This window comes from Maylandia zebra, linkage group LG4 (assembly GCF_041146795.1).
Source record: "Maylandia zebra isolate NMK-2024a linkage group LG4, Mzebra_GT3a, whole genome shotgun sequence".
Classification (NCBI taxonomy): Eukaryota; Metazoa; Chordata; class Actinopteri; order Cichliformes; family Cichlidae; genus Maylandia; species Maylandia zebra.
The window spans coordinates 14,889,749-14,907,655 of NC_135170.1; the positions used below are offsets into that span (position 1 = coordinate 14,889,749).

Genomic DNA, 17,907 nt, shown 5'->3' on the forward strand with positions numbered 1-17,907 from the left:
AGAGGACATCGAGGTGAGAGTGGAGAGCCGATGAACAGCTTTGAATACCAAATAATACATGAAATACAAGTACATGTGCCAGCACTGATTACAGAATGAAACACAAAAATTCAGACCGATACAGGCAGCAATTTGATTTGTTAATGTGACTTCAACAAATGAGCTGATGATAGCCAATCATGTTGTTGATATACGGAGCTAAACTCAGTCCAGAGGGCTGTGCTACGGCGTGAGACTAAAGTCCTAGAGTTTTCTGTGTCCTGGCTAAATCAACGTGGTAACTTTATGGGAACATATTTACTACAGGTTTGTATTTTCTAAGAAGTTTGTGTTTTTATTCCATTTTGACTTTTTGTTTTTAATTCAGCTTAGTTAGTTTTTTCTTTAGTTTCAGTTTATTTTAATTATTAACATATGGAGGGGCAGGATTAAGGAAAATTAGAAGTTTGTTATCCTCGATGGTTATCTGCTGCTTAGTCTGTTTTACACTGCAACAACTAGAACACAAAAAAACTCTCTAAGAAACCTGATCAATCAGTCAAATTCATTTCACTTTCACCTGTTGACAATCTAAAGCGCTTTCCACATCTCCTTCAACAGGCTGTGGGACAGTAACCTTTTATTTTTACAGTAAATGCATCCAGTTTCAAGTTTCAGAGCTCCAAAGTGCATGATAAAAATAAACAGCAGCACAGAGAGAGCACTCAGCAATAAAATAATTAACTTGAAATAAAATGTTTATTTTACCGCTCTGTGTGCTGATCTCATCCTATTTGCAATACTGTTGCATTTTATTGTTAAGTGTTTTTATCTTCTTTATAGATTTTTATCATCATCATCTGTTGACGGTACCATCATCTGATAACATCTGTTTGGAGTCGGCTGCACTTACAGGGATCATTTTGTGTGGAAGAAGAGTCACTTGACCTGTAAAAAGCCTGCCTTATCAGAGAAAGTTGCTAAACATGATTGTAATATCTGTCATCTCCAACTGAGGCTTTAGCTTTTGCCGACCCAGCTAATGCAAAGAAACCCTGGCTGTGCCGAACTCCCTTCGTAGTATACAAGTGGAGGAAATATGGCAGAAATATTGTGGACCTGTTGTGAACTCTACCACTACATCTCCAGCTTAGAGCTACAATATGATTGATCTGACTGACATTATAATGCCACAGTGCTACAAAGCTATAATTCACTCAGTAAAAGCTTTTCGCTGTATATTTATGGTACGCTGTACGTGATCACGTGATCACACACAGTGTCAGTTTTAACTCAGAGTGGATTGCATCCACTAGTAATTTGCAACATAACTCTCCTTAACTTATTAATACACACGACCTGATAGATAAGGGCTTAAAGAACTACACATAACCCCTGACACAACCACTGATGTTTGGTATTTTCAATAAAAAAAGGCAAGCTCTCCAATTGAAACCATATAGGTGTAAAGTACCTATCGTCATGGTTATAATAATAAATAAACATATATATAGATATACACACTTGTCACATGACCATGAAACTGTTGTCATTATGGAGAATTTGTTGAAATAACTGATGCTGTCTTACATAATTGAGTCCACAAAATATATCTAATGCTTGCTCAAACAACCTCTGAGGTTATTATTTATTGGAGGATGTTCTGGCGATGCTCAGCACTACCTAAGAACGAGTAGCTGCTTGCTCAGTATTTTCACATACGACTGCTCTCTGCCAAAAAGAGAGACGAGATAAGAGAGTTAGCAATCAGGAAATTTTCTTAATTTTGATAACCTGGATCTTCACGACATAAATCATAGTTGCTGATACAGGCAGATAATGTCATGTCCACCTGCTTATTTACACAGCATTATGCAGCTTCTGTACAGCAGAGTAGCAGCGCAACACTAGCAGGCTGAGGGGGATAAAACTGAGTGCAGTAAAGAAAGGCTCAGCTTTTGGCCAGATTTATTGAAGCCAAAACTTTGCTGTTAAGAAAAAAACCTCCTCGCACATCTCTAATGGGAGATACCAATCAAGCTACATTTTAGCTTCAAAGATCAGGCGGGCAATCACTGAAAAATAAGGACCAAATTAAGACCAGCCACATATGTCCGCGTGGTGTGAAAGCAACTTAAGATATTAAGGAAAATGTTATGTTATACCTATGTTTTATCACCCAAAAAAGGTTACCTTTTTCAAAGAAGTGAAAATGTGAAAGAAAGATACATGGCTGGCATCCAGATAAAATGTCATCCTATTCCTCTTCACCTCAAGCCTCACCTCCTGAACTGAAGTCTGGGTTCTAACACAAAAAACATGCATATTTAGTCCCAGCTAAAGAAATAACAACAGCTGGTTATAGGCTAATTTAATGCTATGTAACATTAGGCTTAAATGCCCTAACAATACCACTTTCCCACTAGTAAACTGTTTGGTTACATTCTCACATCATATGAGAGTTTATTCACTAAGTGTCAGAGTCCAACAGCGTTATTCACTTCAAAGCTGGTTTCACTAACAGCAGCTAACAGAGGCTAACAGCAGCTAATACAGGCTAACAGCAGCTAACAGCAGCTGCTGTTACAGCCAGAGAAAATAGACGTGGACACCAGCTGAGCAAAGTTTTCTGGTTCTGTTTTGTTATCAGCTGAAGTTAACAGCGGACAGACAGCCTCTAACTCTGAATTATTAAATTGGGAAGGCTACGAAAACAAAATTAAGTTGACTGCAGTCAGTGGTGGTAATAGTGAGATTTTACACACTATACTTTTAAGGTAGGTTAGAGAGCAACAGTACAATGTTGTTTTGATGTAGTTGTCAGTGCAAATATTCAGAAAGCCCAAAAACAACAGCTAGAAAAGTGGGATTCAGCAAAAGTAGAATTTGTGCTCTGTGAGCGTTTAGCTAACAGGTAGAATATGTAGCACAAAGAAAACAAGAGCTTGTGTGTGTGTATGTATGCTTGCTTGTGTAACTGCGCAATTTGGAGGGCAACAGAGCAGGAGCTACACAAAACATACACATATTTTGACAACAAAGAAATTTAGCAATAATTATAGCCAAGACCGCAAACAAAAAACTCAATGACACATACTTGAATATCACTTGTTTTGTCTTTCTTTCTCTTTCTCCCTCTCACTGTCAAACTAAAATTTGAATGTCCCTTGATGGCGTGACAAGAAAATTGCCATTATAGTTATACAGAGGTTGTTTACATTCATCTGCAAAGAGTACATGAAATAAAACGATAATGCTAAATTGACACTAGCGTAGGTGGACGATATTTAAAAGAAAGAGGCTCTGTCATTAAGTGACAGCCCATAAAGTCACAAACTTAGGTGGTCGGTGAACAATGAGGAAGCTAATAGGGAGAGAGTGAAAGAAGAAGACTGCTGAAGTTAAATCAGAGAGAGGGGGAGAGGAGAAAGGGACACGTGTCAGATGAGGGAGACAAAGTGACAGATGTGAGGGGAGAGTGGCACAAAAGGACAAAGTCAAATAAGGAAACGAAAAGAAAGATAGAGGAAGAGGCATAAAAAGAGGTCTGGGATAACTGCTCTCCTGTCGGCTTGTGCCCCTGTTGCTAGGTTACCATCCGTAGATGAATGGGTTAAAGCATCTGAGGAGCGACAGTGACATAGTTTAGCTGATCTCCATCAGCCCATACACACACAAAAAATGGAGCAACTGTGTGCAACCCTAGATTTAGATTTAGATTTTGCCACTGAAGATCTGCATGCAAACAAACTCACATCAAGAAGATAAACACTCCACAGACAGAAAGTCCAAACATGGACTGAGCGAAACCTGTGCCAAGTCTGGGAACGCATGTGTTCAGATTTTTTTCACTGCCAGACATGCTTATAGGATAAACACACGATGGAGTCACTAAAAACCATAACGTACCACAATCTTAACAACGTTCCCGTGAAACAAACCTTCCAGTAACATTGTGAAACTTAAACTATCTGAATATTTTGACGAGGTTTTTCCAGCGAAACGGTCTCCGCACATGCACTTTGTGGTAAAAAAAAAAGCCACTACTAAAAGCTGATCCACTACAAAAGCCCATGCAAACAGAAGGAGAGCCACATTTGCACAAATGTTTAAGCAGACCTCGATATACAATATTAAACTGTAACATTTCCATTAGGGAAAATAGATATGTGTAAAGACAATAAACAGAAACAGAAGAAATACATAAAGAAAATAAGTGTAGTTTTAATAATAAGAAGAAGAATACAAATGCTAATGAAACAGTGCAAAGAATAAATATAGTTCCTAGCATTTGCCTTTTAGGTTTATCTTTTCTTCTTTAGTTATATGTGATATAGTGTGGATGATTGTCCTATTTTTCCCATGCTGCATGCAGTATTGCGACATACTATGAGAACACTGCCATTCCCACTCCTAATAATATCACAAATAACAAGAAGCACTCCGAGAGCACAAACTCCACCGAGGCAGCTCACTCTCTCTCAGTATTTACTTTTACGGGAATAGGATTATATTTTGAATATTTAATTCGTTTTCTTTGTTCTTTTTAAATGTACTTTAAGTAGTGCAGTACAAATCACATAAGCAAGACAGATGTTTACTTTGATTGCATAAACACTATGTAGGAGCAGGTAATGGATATTCTGTACTGATTTATAAATAACTAGACATGAATAACTTCAGCTTACTACCAAATATTATACTACAGTATATTTCTAACTAACTAAGCAGCTCATTCTTTTTCTCTGACACTTGAAAAACACATTTTGTTGTGAACTTGAAAAAATGTCACTGTGGGATTAGAGGTCAAATGTGACATGATCTTTTATCAAAGTTTGACCCTGTTTGACCTTAAAGAGGAGCGCAGAGGTCCCGGGTAAGAGCATATTAAGAATCGCCACAAATCTTTCCCTATATGCCTATATGTTGGTGGTGGTCAGAGGGCCCAGTGGCGCCAGTGTCCGGCAGCCTCGCCTCTGTCAGTGCGCCCCTGGGTGGCTGTGGCTACAGTGTAGCTTGCCATCACCAGTGTGTGAATGTGTGTGTGAATGGGTGGATGACAGGTTGTGTAAAGCGCTTTGGGGTCCTTAGGGACTAGAAAAGCGCTATACAAATACAGTGTCACATGATACTGTGGTGTCACTGTATCATAAAACTGCCCTTCCTTCCCTTCATTCATTCATATCCTAATGATATAAATAATTAATGTGATTGCTCCTTTTTCTCTTTCTGCAGTTGTTTTCACACTCGCCAAACTTTAAACTGATATTTTGAGTGCAAATAATTGGCTGAAAAAGATACAAAACACAGTAAACAAGCTTAAATATTCATATGTCCTAATAGGGCTGCTCAATTAATCGAATTTTAATCACGATTACGATCTGGGCTTTCAACGATCATTAAAAATGACTGAGCCGATTATTAGCCCCTCCCTCATTTATCCGCGACACCTTAAAGGCCGGTCGGTGAAAATATTGTCGGGCATAAACCGGTCCGTGGCGCAAAAAAGGTTGGAGACCGCTGATTAAGAGGACCCGAGGGAAGCTCGGAAAGCTAAGCAGAAGTTATTTGGAGAGGAGAGTGACTGCCGTTGGTTGAAAAGAGAGGTAAAAAAAACTTCAGTGGTGTTGCACACTATTTTATATTATTTTTTAAAGTCATTATTCAATACATTGTTATTGTTAACCCTTTAAAGCCGGTCAGAGCAGCACGCTCTGTTTTGTGTAACTATTTTTAAATCCCTGTAGAACCTGAACGTGTAAGCTAGCGCAATAATTTGTTTTGCATATGAAACTTACATCTTATGCCATCAGCTTGTCCTCGGTCACGGTTTCCTTCCACATAAATTGCATAAAAAGCGCTTGCAGGAACAAAAACATAATATTCCAGAAACACGCTTTGCCGATCCGATCAGCTGTTCGTAACACTTGGCACATTGAAACAGACGTCACCGCTAACTATCACATGTCCGCCATTTCCTGCCCAAAACCGGAAGTGATGTCATTTTCGCGGAAAATGTAGTTTTTTTTTACTTGTAGGCCTTAAAAGCCTATACTGGTCATGTTTGACTTTTCTGAATAGTTTCTGGGATGCTTAGAACTCGAATTGCACTGCTGGAAATAGTTTATTTTGATGCACCTGCTGTTTTCTTTGCAAATTTGCATCATAGGATTGTTTTTGTTTTTCCTGCAGTATATAAAAATTGCTGTATCTCCAAAATAAAACTATGAAGACACTCAAAATAAACTTTTTTGTATTTAAAGTTTTGAGGGATAAACCTCTTAAATTTCTCCAAGTAGAAATATATGTTAAAAAACAAAAACAATTTTCAATTTTTTTGTAGTTTATTGCACTTTTTTGCAATTAATGTAGTTACTATGGACTTAATGCATACATATTATTAAAATATGGGCTATAACAGTTGTATAGCAACTTGAAATGCTCCCACAAATGGCACTACAACATGTAAAAAAATAATATAAGCTCTGGCGGACTTGGTTCTATAGTAGGTCTTAAAGGGTTAAATAAATATCGTCAAATAATCGCGATCTCAATTTCAATGAAAATAATCGTGATTATCATTTTTGCCATAATCGAGCAGCCCTATGTCCTAATATTATCCTTCTATAGCTTTTGCAGTAATACTCTTAATATTATGAAGTGTAACTGACAAACAGCATGGACTCTGAACATTACTCATCCCTTATTTTTTGTTTTAATTTTCTAATTCCAGTTCATCTCGCACCCCTGTCAGTTTCACTTCCTCATTTTGTTTGTTTTCCTGACAGTTTTTTGTGACACCTGCTTTCAATTAGCCTGCCAGTCTCTCCTCTACCTGATGTGTAGCTCTTCCTGTTTGCCACACTGTCTTGGTCCTTCCCAGTCAAGCGCTCCAACATTTTGTTTATCTTTCTTCTTTTCCCCCATTTGACCATTGCCTACTACTTTTTTTTCCTCTGTCCTTTGCATGCTCTTTTGCTTTGCTTGTCCAGGATTTTGGACCTCATTCTCTATTTTTCCTGAGTCTTTTTTCCTGTCCTGAGTCAAAAAACAAAAACAAAAACCAAATTATATCATACTTTCCTCAGTTTTGCAACAAAACCATCATGCAGTTGCATCCCTTTTCAAAGAAAGTCTTTCAAACCCACAATAGAAGCACAGCAGCTTCTGTTCCCCAGCAGTTAGTAATCCAGGTGGGCTATCACACCTACACACCATGACTCATGTTTTAGACATTTAGCTCATCTCATCATCATCACCAATTTGCCCTGAATGCAATAGATCGAGTTCAATTCGTAGATCACCTACGCTCCAGTCAGGCAACAATGAGCGATGCAAAGGTGCCGTGACAGTGATCATGTAGGAGACAAGTGTTGGGAGAGTAAGTCGTTTAAAAAGACGAGCCAAGGACTTTGAGTTTTGTGGTGGCAGTAAATTGGGTGGAAAGACTTAGCAAACACATTTGTGTTACAGCAATAAGAGCATGCTTAACTTTTATTTGATCAGTTGCCTGTAAAATCATGTTCAGGTAGCACGCATGACAGAAGGATTCACTCCAAGGTGATGCTGAAGCATAACTCCAATAAAACCATTCATCCTTATGTGTTTTGTAAATCTCCACACAGGAAGAAGCTGACCTGATTGAGCATGTTTAGAAAGTCCACAATCTACATTAATAAAGGATTAATAAAGGTTCCCCTTTTCAATGTCCAAGTGCCAGTCACCACAGGACAACCTAAAGAGAGCCAATGTCCCAGTGGGTTAGAGCTACTCTGATGGCACAAGAAACCTCTATCCACTTTTAGGCATATGGTTATAATGTTCTATGCATGCTAACATTGTGCTAGCACACATTTCAGATGACGCTGATGAGCTGATTAGATTTTTGTCTGACATTTACTTATAAAACGACAACAAAAGGAAAACTACACCAGGTGACACTAAAGGAAGAACTGTGGTGCCAAAGGTCAAAGGTCACGCAGGAGGCAGGGACACCAAATTTCAGTACTTTATTAAATAAATTAAATACTGTGGAAATACTACAAATAACAGAGCTCATGTCATGCACAGCCATTCTGAGATGACGTCAAATTAGCAAAAGATTTAACTGAAAAACCATCTAACACACTAATGTTCACAAAGCTACCTCCTAATTCAAAGCAAGCTAGAAAAAACCTGATATCTACCTGGTGATTGAGTTGAATTTTTTCACATTCGGCAACCAATTGCACCTTGTGTTGACTACATGGTTGCCCCGAGCCTGAATGTATTGCTCACTCACAACATTTTTGATTGCAATGTGATTGCAACCTTTCTGCAGTCACTCTCAGAGAGCTTGTTGGAGGTTTGCAAATAATTATTGTCTAATTTCTAAATGCACATCAGTCTGAATAAGTCTTTGTCAATGAGCACAACTCCAGGAGGCTTGACTCAACAGGCTGCCAACTGGTTGTACTGGTTATATTCTTACAGAGCAGAAAAGTTGTTCAGCATATCGCAAAAACTGCAGTTAAAAATGAACAGTAATACTGTTAGAAATTGCAGTAATATTGTATTGTGAGTGATGTTTCATGATAACATCATATCGTGGAGTGTTCGGTGATTCCCACCTCTAGTAACCACCACAAAAGTGCTGCAATGTTTCCATGAAGCTGCTTCGTTTATTTTGCAAATCTAAAGAGGAAGGATCTAAATTTGGGTACTGTGTACACACTGTCCAGTCTCTTTTTTGTTTAAGATGTCAAACAAGACTGACCCACATGGACTGTCTGGTTTGCCCTGATATGGCTCCAAGGTGTCACCGTGGAAACGGGTGTAGAATTGCCGCAAATGTCAGCAGCAAGGACAACCAAGCCCTGAAGGAGATCGTCTGTCAATGTGTAACTGAAAGTGAGTACGAGCACACACAGACACACACTAATACAAACAAACACACTCTCAGTGATCAGAGACTTGATGTGTGAAAGTGGATCAGAGCAAAAGGAGCTAGTCCTCAGTGGCAAGTAAAATTAGACTTTGTTTCACACACGCACACACAGACACGCACACCTGTGGAATAACATGTGCACTCACAGAGATACAGCAGATAGCCACCTCTGACAGGCTGATGAAAAACCACAATTTTAAGCTCAGCTTCTTGACTTTCTCTCTTATTCTGTATAAAACTGAACATGCAGTGGTACACACACATGCTGACATGAAACACACTCTCAGATATGTTCACACATTGGTAGATGCGCGCGTGCACACACACACACGCGCACGCACATGTCGGTTCTTTAATGTGCTCAACTTTAAAACTGAGAAGAGGAAGTCATGGGAGGAAACATACTGGGTGTTACAGTGAAATGACTACGTGAGAACACTTACTACAAACATGGTCTTAGGGTGCAAAAGTTACCAAACTGCAAGTGAAAAACTGAAACTAAAAATTTCAAACAGCAAATTAAAAAGACTTTAGCCTCTGTGCATTTCCTGTGTTCAAATGTAAACATCTGAGCAGCACTACTCCTCTTAAAGTCAATAAATGTTGATATGATTATGACAACACGCGTATAACCACTTGGTGAATTCACTTTTTCAACATGTTTTCTGTTCCTGTATTTACATTTACACCTATGTTGGACACAAACGCTTTATTCTCGGGAGTCAAAATAAATGCAGTAGTAGAATAAAATTCGATAAAATAAAAATAAAAAACAGCAGCATCTTCTCCAGTAGCAATAAGCCGAGTGAGACTTCCCACCTAAAACATATGATTCATATTATGTTGCAGTGTGCCATGGGCTTAAGCTGTTTAGGAAGCAAGCTTGTTGTGTCTGAATAACACAGGGGAATGATGGAGAAATCAATGCACTATAATGCTGCAATATTTTTGGCCCTATCAATAAGTCGACTGTGGCTCGCTTTCAGAGCTATACCCACTACAGAGGCATGGCACAAGAGCCCGCACAATAGTGTTATATAACAGGAAACTCTTGAAAATGGTACGCGTCTTTTACGCTCGATCACTTCATTCCACTATCTCGACAAAAACACCTCGGCCTCTGTCACTTTTTAAACCTTACCTTTATTCTGCTGATTTCCACCGTTCTCCCTTCACACTCCCACGCGTTCAGCCCTCCCTCCTCTTCCAACCCCTTTTCACCACTTCCCCCCTCCATCCATCCACCTATCCATCCATTCATCCATCCTATTTGTTGGTACTCTCAGTGGAACACTTTTGCCATTTATAAAAGCATCAAAGCCCACAGCTTCCAGCACACAGCCACTTGAGAGAAGAAGGGGAGATAGAGAAAGAGGTGGGGGGTAGAGAGGGAGGACTAGTAGACACAAGGAGCAACACGGGCAAAGAAGGACCACGGAAAGCTAGAGATATGTGTAAGTAGGGGAGGAATAAAAATGAATGCACAGGATGTGAGTTAGAGAGGAAAGACCTGTAGGTGAAAAGAAAATGTTGGCGTCTACAGGGCTTAACGGAGGAAAAAACAGCACACTGGATTACAGATGTTCTTAACCACTTTCGTTCATGCAGGATCTCAGTGATCTCACCATCAACGCGACGCGTGCTCATCCGTGTCCGTGCATGAAAACCCAGTGTTTTTATATGTGCGCGTGTGTGCATATGTGTGTGTCTGTGTGTAGGAGGCAGGTTGCAGATCCCGAGACCTCCCACCCACACAGGTTGGAGTTGCAGAAGCACCTGAGCTGCATTCGCCATAGCCGACAGACACTGGTGTTTGCAAATATTCACTAAGTCATTTGAACCTGAACAGACTCATGAAAAGCCAGAAGACGTATTATGTGATTCCAGAAGAACTGCGGGCACCGTGCCCAACAACAGCTTTATGGTAGATGGTGAAAGCCAGAGACCACTCGGTTAAACTCGCGCACAAAAGACGGCATGAGTCAAAGGGAAGCTTGAATAGAGCCCTTGAATGGTGCTTTTTATATACATTTTTTTCCCCGTTTGAAAAGCGCTAATAGCTGCAGCAAACAACACCTTTATGGGCTTGTTTTAAGTGCAATCTACACTCTGTGCCTACACCATTTCATCTTCCCTCTCTCTCTCACCTCTTTTCTACCTCTTCTTCCCTGTCCATTATCTTCTCTGCCTGGCAAAAAATATCTCCCACCTCTCTGCTGGAGTGTCATTCCAGCATACCTTTTTCTCTCATTTTCAACCATTTGCGCTGGTTTAATTTATTCCACTTTTTTTTTTTAGAGTAGATTAGTGCAGAACCAGACCATTTTACCTCTTTGCAGTTCTCTTTATTCAGAGCAGATTCTTTCAAATCAAACGCACACAAAAAACCTCACTTTTGACTTAATGATATCATCAGCAACACAAATAGCACAGCAGTGTGTGTATCCAGGCGTCACACTGCAAAATGATTACATACGGGACGCTAAATATAAACATTAAATAAATTATGCAGAACTTGGTGTGCGTCTCCTCTATATCTGTGCTAATTTATCCTTCCTCTATCTTTATAAATTCCTCTTTCTTTTGGCCTTAGCTTCATGTCTTCAAGTGAGTACGGTATATTCTTGATAGGTTTCATTATTACAAAAACTGAAGGATAACTAAATATTTCATACTTTTCCCCCCCTGCAAACACACAGTCCTCCTCTTCCTACGCCCTTCCCACTCACTGTCTCCCCCTTTCCTGACTCCTTCTCTTCCCTCTATGAATTCCACCCCCACTTCTTCATTATGCCTTTCTTTGCTTCTGCCTCCACCCTTCTCATCTCATCATGCTTATCTTCCATCCTTTCAGCCGTTTTCTCTGTTCTCCATCTAATTCTCTGTCTTTCCCTCCTTATTCCCCTAGTTGCAATGTTTACCACACTTCCTGCCACTCACTGTCCCTTCCACCCCTCTCGAGCTCTCCAAAGGGATAATTTGTCCATTAAGTCTGTGAGGAAACAGTGGAAGATACTCAACAGCCTGTTACAAACTGAAACCCTACTCATTATTAACATGCTCATTTAGGAACACGTGTAGACACACACACACAAGCAGAAACCAATCACGTGGAAGCATTAGCACAGGCACAGTTTTGCACAAGCAGCCATTAAGGAAATAAGTGCTCACCAGCTTATTAAATGGAACACGAGGCACGTGCATGCACACTCACTCCCGACTCAAAGAAGTAGGGAATACGCTCAAAAATCGCACAAACGTGGAAGCGCGCTTCTTAGAAATACCACATTGCATAACACAAGCTGCTGCTGCCCTTTGAATCCCACAGTCTCTCTAGTGTATGGACAACAAAACGGCAGAATCCCACTGAGGCATTACAGTTTATTGTTTACAGCAGCAACACTACCGAGGCAGTCAGCTGCTCCAACCCGCAACACTTGATACCGAGACGCACAAAATGCAAAACAGAACCAGCCTCTTTATTCATGTGTGCAGTAATATTAGCTGCAATTCCAACAGATGGGAGTGCCTTGGTGTTTAATTCTTTATTAATAGTCATAGGAAAAAAGCAAAAAACAAACAAACAAGAATTAAAAAATACTGTACGCTCTATTTGTCTCATCAGCCTGTGTCTGTTACTACAAGTCTGTTTATAATCGATTCACCCTGACTCTACCTTCATGATGACGAACTCAAAATCTCTGGGGCTTGGACTGCTGTTGGACAAAACGTGGAATTGGGCTTAATTGGATTTAACTTAAATTTAGGCTCTGGGAAATTTGGATATTCGTCTACATTTGCCGAGAGCTGATAGACAACAATGAGGGGCCAGGGCACAGTCACCAGCTTGAGCTGACTGAGCATAACCACAGTAATGTGGTTTGTGAACTTCCACCATGAACCCTCCGCTCTGGCAATTTGGCTACTGCTGTCTTGTTTTTTGTTTTGTTGGCCTGACAAGCAAGAGGTTGATGTCACTGAGAAACTGAGGGTAACAAGCCAGCGGCTTGTCAATCACAAGGTAATCCTGCCCTAAAGCAAAGCCTGCTGTATTGAGCTCTTTGATTTACAAGATGAACACTATGCTGTGTTAAATAAGATTTAAGACAGGCAATTTATATCATAAGCACATAAGGAGAGTGTGTACAAAGGCAATAAATTAGGTGAGAATTTAAGGTTATTTTCCAATAATCGTACATAACGTACATCTTTTTGCAGCTATGGCAGTCGCCCTCTGCTGACCATTAAGTCATATAAATAAGTTTTATTTAATTTATTAATAGAAATTAATTAATAAGACCACAGGTTTAAGGCATGTTTGCATTGGATTCACTTGTCAGACAAGAGTCCTGGACTGTGAAGCAGGATGTCGGCTAAATGAGGTACCTGGACGTCCCAACAGACACTAACGTTCACCATCTGAGGATGAAATTTAAATCAGTCAGACCTGAGCGAACTTTAGCAGACAGGTTTAGGTGAAAGTAGGGGTTACTGTAGCTCAGGAGGTAGAGCAGGTCATCTGCTAAACGCAAGGTTGGTGGTTCGATCCCTGCAAGCCAAATATCCTTGGGCAACCCGAGTTGCCCCAGCTCTCTAATGCATCCGATGCCTCCATAGGAAAGCACTGAGAAGCTTAAACAAGAAGAAAGCACTTGTGTGAATGGGTGAATGTGGCTTCGGTAGAGGTATCAGTCCTGTCTTCCAGGTAAGAGATCAGCATACACAAAACTACCACCTACTGCCTAATCTGCTCTATGGAAAATAACTTCAGCATTCCCAGAAGAGGACAGTAGCTTACAGAGAGTATTTGAACTCTTTTGGGTTTTCCTGATAAGCCATTACCATAACTGAGAGATTAAATAACTTCCAAACCATTTCATGCTTATGTAGTTATAAAGTGACATAAAACAGAGAAAAACAAACCTTTGCACTTGCTGACCTTAAATAAAATATGCAACTCATTTTGTCTACTTCTCATTTTAATTTTTTAAATATGTTCTTTACTTCCCCTTTGGCTGCCTGCACAGCTCTTTTTCGGTTCTTTGTCCGCAGCTGCATTTAGAGCAGGGTGTCAAACTGGACGGCTTTGAAAAATGAGAAGGAGGGGCAACAATTTGGAACTTTTAACTGTATTTTTATGAACTTTATAATTTTTTCCTGCTGATAAAGACTTCACCACTGTCATTCATACTATAATAAAGTAATTAAGTAATAGTTAAACAATTAAATGACAGAAAGGTTCCTTTGTTTCCAATATTTACTATACAAATGTCTTTTGTTTATTTCACAAAGGATATGCTGTTTCATAGTACAGGCCCCTGGAGAGTGTGAATATCTTATATGCAGTCTATGGTTTCAGAGCCTCCCAGTGGTATTTAACTATGTTCAGTGCATTTACTCAGTGTTACTGGGGATTCATCTGTGGTAAATCCACACCGTAGGTAGGTTATAACCTGCAAGCCCTCTGAAATCCTACCTGGGGATTTATGCTTCAGCAGGAAAGCTACATTGCAACCTCAAACCCCTCTGTAACCTACGATGTAACCTGACATACTCCTGTGCATTTCTGGCTACTTTTACACCACAGTTTTTGAATTTATGAGTTATAACAATCATAGGATTAATATAAGGGCTCACAAATATCAAGAAATTCCTGGAAAGAGATTGCTAAAACTATCAGAATGGATGTGAGGTACGAGGACAAAAAGTCCCAGCATTTTATTTTGTATCATAGCTGGCACCACCAGGACACAACCACATGGTTGGTAACACGTAATGCACCAGCGCAAGCACAAGTAGGTCATGCTGTAGGCCCAAGAAAATTCACAGCATAAGTCTAAATCAGCCGTCACACTCACCGACAACAAACATGTCACAACTATCATCACAACAAAGCACAGCTGAGACTGGCACTGGCACTGCACTCACAACCAGTGCTACCAGTCCAGTAACTACGTGGTGCTGTATTACGATGCTGACTGAGATTAAATATAAACATTATTTGGGAAATAATGCAAATCTTATTGAATTGTCATTCAAATGCAGTTCTCAAAAAAAGAGAGTCGAGAATTTTTTAGGGAGCTTTGTGCTAACACTGGTGGTAGTTTCAGTTCCAATTGATGTTGTTAACGATAGCTTTCCCTAACCAGTCGCTTCTGATAATGTGTTAACAACAAACAACAGCTAAATGCCGAAAAGCACTTAAAGTTATCTTTGCTAATGGGGGGAGAGAAGTGATAGTGATGCATATCATTTCTCTCCCCCCAACTAACATCCAAACATCTGATCATTTGTGACGCAGACTCTATACCACATCCTTCGTTATCATAAATACCACCGCAAGCTGCTGCCTGCTACACTCTCTATTCTCATTCTTTGATTGTCATCTGACCATCTGCTTTGCAGCAATAAACAGGCATATATAATATCTGCAAACCCTCCATATCATATGGAGATAAATGTTCAAGGGTCAGACAGTCTGTGAGACGAGAATCACGAGGTGAGGAACAGGTGAACAAAGGAGTCGAGAGGAGAAAAAGAAAATCACAGCGATCAATCATAAAAATGGAAGCAGGAGATCGATTCATACACACCGTGTAGACCGGGAATGTCAAACTCCTTTTATAAAGCCCGCTTTGTTCTTATGTGGGCCGCACCAGTGAAACTCCAGTGTCAGTGTGAGATGTTTAATTACGCCTTTAATCAGTGAGATATTTAATATAAGACAAAGAATTTCAACAGGTAAAGTAAAGAAATGCTGGTGTTGCAAATGAAATAAATGTGTCAGCATGACTCTTTGAGCTTAATTTGTAAGGAGCAATGTGTAAAATCACAGAAATCCATAATTTAATTACTTTTCATGGGTCTGTGTAGGTTTTCAGTCATCCAGGTCATAATAATTTGAGGATTCCTTTCTTTCCAAGCTCCTTAGAATATTTTCATGGGCAGGAAAAATCCAAAATTTATGCCCTCTTTCACATTTTCCAAACCCAACCTGTGGGCTTTATTGGGGTCTTTGCTGGGCCAATTCTGGGTCCTTATAACTAACTTGTCCACTGTGGTCTATAGTGATTTATCTTTGAGAGCCATAAAAACCATTTCTCTAAAAAAAAAACGTGTAGTCACTGTGACTGGTATACTTGTCTTCATTCACATGAGCTCTCTCCTTCTGAATCTTCTAAAACTGCATGTTTTTGCGCGTCTGTCAAAGAAGCACGACCACGCAAGGCCAAGACGCAACCTAAACACTGATCCCTTACCTCACTGCCAGTGAGCGGATGTGTTTCATGCGTGTATGAGTGCGTGTGACCTTGCGGAGGAATTCCCTTTCTCCCCGAGCTCTAAGGAAGTGATACCCTGTTCCAGACGGACAAAAGGGTCAGAGAGCAACTCAGGACACACAAAAACACCCACACACTTTTCCAAGGAGGAAAGTGCAAACTAACGATGAGTTCTCACTCACAACAACACGCATCCATGATATTTTCCATTAGATAAATCTTTTCCTTTTATAATCATCCATTTAGCCACTAATCTCCTCCCAGCTCTGGTATCAGGACACACAGGTGTTTGCAGCACACACACTCCTTCCTCTCCAGAGGCGTTTAGGGGCTCCTGCAGTGCAACATTTCTTCCAACAAGCAGCACGGATGATATTGACCCGTTACATACACACATGGGACAATTACCAGATAACCTGCTGCTATGCTAAAGCACACCTCTTCCATCCCACAGCATATAGAGGGCTGCGTCTGAATGTTTCACTGTTGCTAGGAGACGTGAAAATCCTTGAGCATCCAGTTGGCAGTTAATACAGTGGAAAAAAAAAAAAAAAACACAGACTTCAAACAAATTGAAAAATATAAATGCCAAAAAAGCACCTCCACATTTTTGCCACGTTCCTGTGGTCGTTTATATCATTTCCTGTGGCAAAGGCTGCAAACTCGGACACAGAGTCTGTCCACAGTACACTAGGAGACGACGGACAAAGTGAGGATGAGGGACAAAACTGGCAGGGAGGGATGAGAGAGGAAAGAAAAGTGCCTTTTTTTTTTGCATATAATTCAAATGTCAACCTCAACATAGAAGGTCGTAAATAAGGCCAATTCATTACTCTCTTGCTTTGAGGAGGGTTTTTTTTCCAGTGTGACAAGTCAAATGGCACAAAATTACATACTTTTTCTGATGCAGACATACGACAAAACGTGACAAAAGGTTGTTTTTTTTCTGGTGAGAGTCTGCAAGGACATATTTCATGAGTCTAGATCACCTTCCTGCTGTCTACATATCTTTTCCCCACTGAAATAAAGAAGCAGAAACACAGTTCTAGGTTATTCTATTTAAAAGAGAAGCCAAGTCTGCAGCTTTGTTTACACAGAAAATTGGACATTTTCAACAAAGATGACATACTTTAAAATGTCAAAATTATCTTTGCCCGCTTATTCTGTTCATCAGATTTTATTTTTACTCCCAAAGGGTCGAGGTGTTATTCTTTGCTCTCATGAAATCCCAACATACTAGGACTTTAGACTGCTGTGCCTTTGATTAGCTGCACACCAGGGAGGCTGGCCGGCCTGTTGAGCTAGTTTTTACCTGACAAATGAGCTTTGGAAATGGTGCAAAAAATATAATGCACTGTACCACTTATATCTTTACCAAGTTCCTATTTTCTTTTGGGGTTTTTTTTGTTGTTGTTGTTTCAATGAAAAACTGCTGTTACTTTCTTCAGTGGACGTTTCCTTCACAAACAAGAGCTTGGGATTTTCTCTTACTCTAGGAAAGGAAAATGAAAACCCAGGAGAAAAGGGTAGATGGAAAAAAGGGAGCTTGTAAGATGAGACAGGCAGAAATAAGAAAAAGGTAAAGTTGAACAGAAGAGAGGAAGGGGTGACAAAGTTTTCAATTCAGATTCAGTAGATCGGTGACAAATAATGTGTGCGTGTGTATTTAATTGTCCTACCTTGACACTGAAATCCCTGCTTCCCAAAACCCCTGTGAAGAGA

General features: G+C 40.0%; 1 protein-coding gene across 2 annotated transcripts in view; it reads right to left on the bottom strand.

Annotated features, from left to right (window-relative positions):
• prkcbb (protein kinase C, beta b) overlaps positions 1 to 17,907 on the bottom strand; it is a 107,048-nt gene that overhangs the window by 87,365 nt on the left and 1,776 nt on the right. For both annotated transcript variants that reach the window (XM_024802168.2, XM_024802167.2), the window contains exon 2: positions 17,865 to 17,896. In XM_024802168.2, coding sequence (XP_024657936.1) covers positions 17,865 to 17,896 — 32 coding nt within the window. The remainder of the gene's footprint in view (positions 1 to 17,864; positions 17,897 to 17,907) is intronic.